At 28.4% G+C, this 10,591-nt stretch overlaps 1 protein-coding gene across 1 annotated transcript; it reads left to right on the top strand.

Moving 5' to 3' along the window:
* Nucleotides 1-874: 874 nt before the first annotated feature.
* LOC105790179 (GDSL esterase/lipase At1g29670) lies at nt 875-9,634 on the top strand. Its single transcript, XM_012617646.2, has 5 exons — nt 875-1,174; nt 3,279-3,403; nt 4,359-4,604; nt 6,234-6,468; nt 9,313-9,634. The coding sequence occupies exons 1-5, from the start codon at nt 925-927 to the stop codon at nt 9,522-9,524; spliced, it is 1,068 nt and encodes a 355-aa protein (XP_012473100.1). The 5' UTR covers nt 875-924; the 3' UTR covers nt 9,525-9,634.
* Nucleotides 9,635-10,591: the final 957 nt, after the last annotated feature.

Genomic DNA, 10,591 nt, shown 5'->3' with positions numbered 1-10,591 from the left:
TATGTAAACTTTCTAATTGATTAGATATCTCTATCATATCGATTTGAAATATTGTATATGTTAATATTTATTGAACATTGGGTTTTTTTACTTAAAACAAATAGTCGAAAATTTTAATTTACGATAAATTTGACATGCATTATCTATATAAGAAGGAATATGGAAAATGGCGATTGAGTTATTAAAATATTAATCTAAGAAATACGTAAGGGTTTAAAACCATATATAGGTTAAAATATATCATAAGTCCATGTACTCTTCAAAAATTTGGAAATTAGTCCTGTACTTTTATTTTCGAAATTTAATCTCAACTTTTCTTTTGATAATAGTTGGTGGTGAATGGGGTTATTTAGGATTGAACCGAATATCTTATGCATATAACATAATTCAAAATACAAGTTCAATTGTTAATACAACTATTTTATTTTTCAATTTATTGATTTGACATTTAAAAAAAAACTAATACTGACTTAATAGCTATGTAACTAAAAACCAAAATTATAATAAATCAAAATTTAAAAACGAGAGTAAATTCTAAATTTATGAAGAGTACGTGAACTTATAACATATTTTAACCATATATATATATAACACTTTAATCAATACTACGAGATACCGTTAATGTTTCAACTTTATAAATAAAACTCGATCGTGACTTTTAAAATTCTTATATTATCCAAAATTTTCATTTTTTTAATTTTAATTTTGGATATTTATATCTAACACGAGTTAATTTTTTTTCAATTTATAGAAAAAAGGTTAAAAATATTACACATTAAATTTACATTTATTTCAAACAGTCATTCATATCTACATAGCGTAATCCCTTTCTCCCTCATTTCTTCCCTATATATATAGTTCCCAATCCAGTCCCCCCTCAAGTAGTCATTTATTTTAAATTTCATTGCTTTTTAAATATCATCCATGGCATATAAGCTTCTTAAGTCATTGGAGGTGGTGGCGATTTCAGTGTTGTTTGTAATATTGCAAAACTGGGCAAATGCAAAGCCCCAAGTGCCATGCTATTTCATTTTTGGGGACTCCTTATCCGATAATGGCAACAACAATAACCTTAGCACCTTGGCCAAAGTCAACTATTCACCCTATGGCATTGATTTTCCCGTAGGACCAACAGGAAGGTTCAGCAATGGCAGAACCGTGGTGGATTTTATTGGTTTGCCCTTCTCTCTCTTCTCCATCTACTCATATTATATATATGTATTATCGAGGAGCCCCTTTGGGAGGAGACTTTGAAGTGTTATTCAACGGGTAGTCATCTGGTTTCTCAGTAACCGAAGATATTGTCTTTGTGTCGAGGTCTTGTCCCCAACTTTAATAGAGAGCCATATATAGTTCACAGAGAGGGGTGCTTCAGTTGATGGTAACTACAAGATTCGGGCCCGGGGGGCTGTTAATATTGTGTGTGAAAATATTTATGGAGCTACCTAAGTGGGGGGCGGCTCAAATCACTAACTTGAGGCTTATATGACCCTTACTTGCTATGTAGTCCAAGTGGTACCATGGTTGCACGTAAGGGGGGTGTAAGCCTCAGGTTAGTGGTTCAAGTCACCTCGCACTCAACTATTTTCATAATTATTCTCATGCACAATATTAACACCTCTCTTAAGTCTTGTAGATACCACTAATCAAGATACACGACTCTCCGCAAAGGTTGGGGACAAAATCCCATGGGGACAATGCTTTTTATTATTGAGGGGTCAATCAACTGCCCTGCGAACGGCACTTTAAAGACTTCTCTATAAAGACTTGGTCCCCTCAACATGTACACAATGGTTTATTGATCTCATTTAGCAGATTACATTCAATGGTTTATTAATCTCGATTAGCATTGTTGTTGATGTAGTGGAATTAGGGATGATGATTGGTAAGGCAAGTTGCTTTTTACTCATCTTGATTCTAACTAAAGGTGAAGTTAGATTTTTTTTTTTTAGGAGGGAGGGAGCAAGTTAGATTATAAATTTTCAAATGAGCCCAAAATATAATTTTACCATTATCTTAACTTAAAGTTTTTATAGTTTTTAAAAGGACTAAAATATAAATATTTTATTTCTAAGGGTAAAAATTGAATTATAAAATCTGGGGACAAAGTGAAATTTTACTATTGTATTGGCTTATTTTTTTTTCAATTTTTAAAGGGACTAAAAATAAATAGAATTTTGGGGAGGGGGATCTCCTTGCTTGCCCCTAGTGCTACCTAGACCTGCTCATAGGCTAGACCACCCATCCAAGCCCGAAGGCCTGTAGAAAAAATAGGAGGGTTTGGATAAAATACGAGGTTTGAAAAATAGGTTTGGATAAAATTTAAAACCCATTTTCTAAAGGGTCAAGCTTAGGCAATATATATTTGGCCAAGGCCTAGCCATAATATATTATGTTATAAAAAATATTATATTAATTATATATGTTAAATAATTATTATATATATTTATATTTATAATAAATCACTAACTCAACAACAATTAAATCCATTGTTCAAAACCTAAAAAAATTTACCTAACTAAATAACCCATCCAAAAATATAAAATTTTAAAATTATATTTAATACAATAAAATATTTTTTTATATTTATTTGTGTTTTGTAATATAATAAAATTTTATTATATTTATGGTAATTTTTAATAAAAATAACTTTTAATGTATTTTAATGTGTTAGAAAACTTTTATTTTTGCGTTTTTTAGTGCATTATAATTTTGGAGATAAATCTCAAAATTATACATGAACTTTGATATAATGTGCAACTATATACATGAACTTTAATTTTGATTTAATCATGCACATTTAATGAAATAAATACATCAATTTATTTTTATTTTGGATAAATATAATTATTTATGCATGCAATACATAAACATAAAATAATGTTATATCAATAATTGTGTTAATAATTTACAAGAATTGGATCAAATCGAAATTTTATGTATACAATTGCATATTAAACCATAATTAATGTATAGTTTTGGGATTTATCCCTATTTTTTAAAATTTTATCTTAAAATAAAACCTAATCTAAAAGAAATCAAATATGGGTAAGTCACATCGGAGCCGGATTTATCTTTCTTAAATTGAGTCAGGTTTGGATAAAAAAATAAACATATTTTTCGGGTCAAACCCAAGCTTAAAAATTTAATCTAAATATCCTGTATGGGTCCGACCCGTATTAAAATTACTTAGAATTAATCTTAAATTTTTATACATACAACATAATACTTTTGCTAAATCCGTAGCTAACATTTAATTTTTTTATATTATATGTTAGTTGAGAATTTGGGGTTCACAAGTTCTATGCCTCCTTTCGCCGAATCACAAGGGGAAAACATTTTGAATGGTGTGAACTATGCGTCTGGTGCTGCCGGCATTCGTGACGAAACTGGAAAACATCTGGTAATTATGAAAATTGTTTTCTTTTATGTCAAATTCTGATTTTGGTCTTTCTATTATGTTAAAATTGAGGATTTAGTCCTTACACTATTTTGCATAATTTAATTTCTCTACTTTTTATAACGGGTCAAATTTTATTATCAGTCAATATATTATGCGTAATTTGCGAATTTGATCTTTATACTCTCACTTGGTTAATTTTAGTCTTTGCACTATTTGAATTTTGAAATTTCATTCCTAGCCCAAGTACTGGTAGTTGATACATTAGTTGCATAATCAGAGTGTATTTATAAAACTCATAACTTATGCATAATACAGGGACTAATAGCAAAATTTAACTTTTATAATATCATCATACATTAGTTAGTCCAATTAGTTAGCACCGACAACCAATTTCAATTAAATGGTTGAAGACAAATAAATCCATGTCATCATGATAAATTGGAAAAGTGTTTTTAGGGGAGGTGGGATGCCCCCAAAAATGATTTTTTTTATTAGTCCCTTTAATATTTAGGAAAAGTACAAATTAGTATAATGTTAAAATTACATTTTTGTCCCCCAATTATTATTATTATTTTTGGACCCATAAACAATTTTCTAGCTTCACCCTTAAGTGTTTTTAAGAAAAATCAGTGCTAGCATTTTAATCTAAATATGTAACTATATAAACTATTGAGAGTAATAAATAATATTATAAAAGTAGAGAGACCAAATTATGAGCTAAATCTTAAATTTGAGCATAATAAAATGCTGTTTCAATATCGAATACGTATTCAACATTGATACATCTATCATATAACAAAGCATGCATGTAGTCTTAAACCATATCGAGCGTTTAATCACACAATGAAAACTTCAATACTATATATTAAATCATGTTTAATCTAAACCTTAAACACATTTTTGTGCGAACCCACAACATTACATAACGAAATACACTTATTGATGTGATGTGCAGGGTGATCGAATATCTTTGAACAGGCAGATACAAAATCACAAAATTATAATATTGAGACTTCTTAGGTTAATGCGAAATAATACAGAGACTAGATTGCTCTTAAATCAATGTATTTATTCAATTCAAATCGGAAGCAATGACTACATCAACAATTATTTCAAGCCAGAGTTCTACGGCACTAGTCGACTCTTTACTCAGATGCAATATGCGACATTGCTCGTTCACCAACTCTCGAACCAACTTAAGGTGATCGACACTTCTTTTGTCTCAATAAAAATGTTATAAATGATTTTTTGTCTAAGTTTTTTAAACTTTTGAATTACTTTAAATAATTTAATCAATTTTGTAAAAAAATAAAAATAAAAATTATTTTAAATTATAAAATTTTTCGATAATAAATTTAAAATAATAATATGCGAAAGTTGAAATTTTTACCACTAAAAATCAAAATGTTATAATTTTATCGGCATAATAATAAATTGAGCCCTTAATATTTATATTTTTTGTTAATTTGGCCATTATTATTGTTATTTAAGCTAAGTTTGGCCCTCAACATTTTAAAATGAGTTGAATTTGATCATTAACTTTTAAAAAGAGCCAAATTGCTATTTTTTAATGAAAATATTGACTAAAATGTTAAATTTTTAACATGGCAAACCATATGACAATCCTAGTATACTTCACGCCTTTTTAATATTTATGAGCTTTATATATTTTTGAATTTTAAATATATTATTTTTGAATATTTTATAATTTTATATTATTTGTCGATATAGTATATAAGACAAATAGTGTCACGTCAACATGAAACATACATGGGTTACCACACGGGTTGTCATACCAACATTGTTACAAAATTAATGTTTTAGTTAATATTTTCGTTAAAAAATGATTTGACTCTTTTGGAAAGATTAATGGCCAAATTGACAAAAGATATAAACGTTGAGAGCTAAATTTATTATTATGCCATTTTCTTATCATTTCTTTTGAGATGATTGATTGATAAATTAATGGCATAATGATAAAATTAGCCCACAATGTTTACATCTTTTGTCAATGCGGTCTTTATTCTTTTTGTTTTGAGCTAAATTTGGCCATTAATTTTTTAAAAAGAGTCAAACCACTTTTTTTAATGAAAATGTTGTCTAAAACATTTATTTTTTAACGGTTTTTGTGTGGCAATCTGCATGGGAGTCCAATGTACTTTATGTTGACATTTCATTGTTTGTCTTATATGGCGTCCACAAATAATTTACAAATTATAAAATATTCATAAAAATTCAAAAATTAACATGAAGTACACGTGGATTATCATTTGAGTTGTTGTGTTTAAAAATTTAACGTTTTAGCAAGTATTTCTGTTAAAAAAACAACAATTCAACTCTTTTTAAAAGGATTATAGTCAAATTCAACTTTCGTTGATGGCCAAATTTAACTAAAAAAAAGGGTCAAATTAACAAAATATTTAAACATTAAAAACTAAATTTATTATTATACCCAATGGGGAGCCAAAAAATTATTTTGGGGCCAAAATTAAATTGTATATTTTACTCGTAAAAATATAATTTCACTATTTTAATAGTCTATATCTTATAATTTTAAGAGATTAAATCAAATTTTATCATTTTAGGAGTCAAAGTATAATTTTACCATTGTTAATTTAAAATTTTTATAAATTATAAAAATATAAATAAAAAAATTTCATTTTAGAGGGGCGATACTCCTACCAACCTTTGGCTCCGTCACTGATTATACTTAAATTAATTCACGTTAACACCCATTTTTTAAATGAATTTTATTTTTTAAATTTAATATTTTTATTTAACCTAACCGTATTTTCTCAACTAATTCTTGTATAACAATAGTATACCACAGACTTTGTACAACACTGGCGCAAGGAAATTTGCGGTGTATGGACTGTCGCTTATTGGTTGCGCCCCATTCGCAATTTTGGAGTACGGAACCAATGGATCACTTTGTGTCGATAAATTAAACAACGCTGCTGCACATTTCAACGAGAGGCTTATGCCATTGGTAGATCAACTTAACAATGATCTACCCAATGCTCAATTTACTTATCTTGCTCCTGCTCCTGATTCGACCACATTCGGTAAATAACTAATCTCATATAGATTCATTTAATAATGTTCATAGTTTGGTTAAAATTAAATTAACCGACTAAATTAATCTAATTCCGTTAATCGGTCGGTGGTTAAATTTAGTTCGGTCGGAGGTCGATTAATGATTTTTTAGAAATTTCGTTATCGGTTAATTTAGTTCGAAATTGGATAATTAATCGAATTAACCAATTAACGAAAATAATATATATAGTTGTTAACTTTTAAGATTTATGTAGTGTTTCTAATGTCTTATTTTCTATTTTCACCTAATTCAAAGTTTTTTGAACTATTAAAAAAAAAGGAGAAAAGGAACATTAGCAATATATTTTTATATGTTTTATATTTATTTTAACCAAAAGACAGTATATGTAAATTTTAGTTAATTCGGCTAACCAACTAAATTAACCGAAATATTTCGGTTCGGTTAATATATTTGAAAAAAACTTCAGTTCGGTTAACGGTTAAAGAATTTTACATTTCAGGTAATTCGATTAATGATAATTCAATTTGAGTATTAACCGAACTAACCGTTTAAACACCTTTAGATCCATTCATGAATTGGGTAATTTATTCAGTTTTGATGGAGTTTAGAAAAAAAAAATTGACATTTATTTTGAATTGATTCAACTATAATTCAAATTAAATATAATTTTTAGATTTGATTTTAATTACAAAAATATATAAGAATATTTTTTTAATATTTTATAATATATGAAGTTTTTAGAATTGGGTTGATACATAGATAGGTTTAGGTTAGACATGCTCATGGGTCAGGTCACCTGCTTCAGCTCGAAGGCCCACCAAAACAAGAAGAATTGAACAAAATACAAGGCTTAAAAATGGGCTTGGATAAAACTTAAGACCCATTTTCTATATCGGCTGAGCCTTGGGCAATAAGCTTTTGGCTTGAGTCTGGCCCGACTCAAATATATTATGTTATGAAAAATATTATATTAATTATATATGTTAAGTAATAATTATATATATTTATATTAAATCACTAACCTAATAATAATTTAACTCATTACCCAAAACCTAAAAAAAACCTTTCCCAACTAAATAACCCAACCCAAAAATATATTTTTAAAATTAAATTTAATACAATAAAATATTTTTTAATTTTAATAAAATAAAATATTTATTATATTTATGGTAGTGTCGTTTAATATAAATACTTTCTAATGTATTTTTAATATATTAAAAAACTTTTATTTTAGCGTTTTCAGTGCATTTAGTGCATTATATTTTTTAAAATATATTTTAAATAAAAACTAAATCTAAAAGAAATCAAATATGGGTGGGCCGGTTTGGTCCTAAGTTGACCTTTCTTAAATTAGATCAGGCTTGGGAGTAAAAAAAGTAAGATCATTTTTTAAATTGAGATAGGCTCATACTTAAAAAAAAATTGATCTAAATATCTTGCATGGACCCAAACCTGTCTCAGCCCATAAGCACCTCTAATTCAGGTTTAACTACAATAGATTTAGGCTAAAAAAAAAACGCCCATTCTAATAGTAATGTTTGATTAGCTTTATTATTAGGGTAAACTACAAAAATAGTCACTTTTGTTTGCCTCATGTTACATTTTAGTCACTTATGTTTGAAATGTTACGTTTTAGTCACTTATGTTATTATTTTGTTACGAAGTGATCACTCTTCCGTTAAGTTCCGTTATCTCCCTAACGGTAATCCTACGTGACAGTCCAACTAGATTTTAAGTGCCAATTTGGATTTCCTAATGGGATGAGAATAGATTTTTAATTAAATAAATTTAATTAATTAAAAATTTTAAACTCTAAATCTTAGTTAAAAAACCGTTCATCTCTCCCTTTTTTTTTAGTTTTCTTTTTCAGGTGGCTAAGAAAGCTATTATCATCAGAATTTTTTATTCACCTACAAAAACAAATTGTTTTGGCTTTTCATTCTAGGATGTTAACTGGAACACCATTTTTTCACATGTTGCAGTCATTGCAGTTCATCTTATTACATAAATTTGTCGACAACCACTTGATTTGAAGTCTTAGAACATAAATTTGTCAGTGAAGAAGACATACATGGACCCTTCATTGAATCCTCTTTTGTTTTTGTAGGTGAATAAAAAATTCTGATGATAATAGCTTTCTTAGTCAACTGAAAAAGAAAACTAAAAAAAAGGGGGAGATGAACGGTTTTTTAACTAAGATTTAGAGTTTAAAAATTTTAATTAATTAAATTTATTTAAATAAAAATCTATTCTCATCCCATTAGGAAATCCAAGTTGTCACTTAAAATCTAGTTGGACTGCCACGTAGGATTACTGTTAGGGAGATAACGGAACTTAAAAGAGTGATCACTTCGTAACAAAATAATAACATAAGTGACTAAAACGTAACATTTCAAACATAAGTGACTAAAATGTAACCTGAGGTAAACAAAAGTGACTACTTTTGTAGTTTACCCTTATTATTATTATTATTATTATTATTATTATTATTATTATAGATTTTAGCCCTTTCTCATTCAAAACGTGTACACCATCCAATAAATTCTTATTAATTAATATTGCTCTTTGGGTAAATAAAGATAAATTTGAAAGTTTAGGTATTATTTTTAATTAGAAAAATTCAAGTACCAATCCGAGAATTATGATATAATTCAAGGGTTAATATTCTTATAAAAGCATGAGGAAAATAATAATTTAATTTTGTCGAAATAGTTTAGTCAATAAAACTCTTCGTGTTATCGAATTTGAATTTATTACAAGAATTTAACATATGATACATAAACTTTGATTTGTGAATAATATTGTTGTTGAACAAAAGCTAATTTAAATGTGTTGTGTTATTGTTGAATAGTGACGAATGGTTCGTGTTGCACAATTGGCGGTGGCGGCGGAGAGCTTTGTCTCAAAAATTCGAAGCCGTGCAGTAATCGACGGCGATTCATATTTTGGGACGGTTACCATCCTACCGAGGCTTGGAACGAGAAGGTTGCCGAAAGGGCTTATAGCTCCGAATCTTCTCTCGAAGCTAATCCGTTTAACATTCATAAATTAGCAAAACTCTAAAGCTTCATAAGAATAATAATGAAGATGATGATGATTCAAATAAAGTTTGTTTGGGAGATAATGAAGTAATCATGTTGTTTAATGAAATCTGGATTTAATGTTTGACTTGATATTTTAGTTTTTTTGTCTTAATTTATGTCCGAATAGTAGGTCAGTTTTGTTACCCAATACTTTCACACCTTTGCTTGCGTGATAGTGGAACATATAGTTGGTGGTTTTTTTCAGGGAACTATTGCTATAAATACCAACGAAACTTAAGGTCCTTAATCACTGGAAAAAAAAATTCATCTAGTGAGGTTTTCGAATGTTGAGAAAACTTTAGCAGTTTTTAGTTTTTCGTACAATTAAATTTGACATCCTCGCCGGTAGTATGACATGCTCGTCAATGGTGTCTGTTGACACCATTTTTTGACAAAACGGGGTCGACTTGGTTCAGGCAACATTTAGATTTTGACATTTGGTTCAGGCAATGGTTGAAAGTATTTATGTTCGATCTTTTCTTGCTCTATATTGTAAACCGTTATTTATGCTACCATGATTTCAATGCTTAATTTACTATCTAGATCAAAAGATACTGCGAGGTCCAATGAACATTTGACACATGTACTCCAATAAAAAAAATATAGGTACTTAATTGGGACAAGAAAAAAATTAATGTATCACATTGAACGTTAAAGCTAAATTTACTTGCTTAATTGGGACAAAAAGAACCACTCAAGTAACCAATTAAAAAAACTCAGGTACCAAATTATAATTAAAAAAAACTACGATACCAAATTAAACAAGCGTCCAAGCCAAACTTAAGTTCCAAATAGAGTACATTAACCTAACACCAACGGGTTAATGACGTCCAGATAATCCATCAAGCTATAGACAAGTCTATATCCAATCCCATTGGTCGAGCGATTAACCAAATCAATCACTCAGTCCAAAAACCTCTTCAATGACTCGACCATACAAAAACAAAGTCCAAAAGGCTAACTGTTAAGTTTGTTTACAATAGCAAAGCAATCCTACTCTACTATGGTTCTAAATTTATTTAATTATTATTAAATCCACAATTAAAC

The sequence above is a fragment of the Gossypium raimondii genome, chromosome 8 (genome assembly GCF_025698545.1).
Source record: "Gossypium raimondii isolate GPD5lz chromosome 8, ASM2569854v1, whole genome shotgun sequence".
In the NCBI taxonomy this organism is placed as follows: Eukaryota; Viridiplantae; Streptophyta; class Magnoliopsida; order Malvales; family Malvaceae; genus Gossypium; species Gossypium raimondii.
Note: the sequence above shows the minus strand (reverse complement) of the source record. Positions and strands in the feature narration are given on the sequence as shown.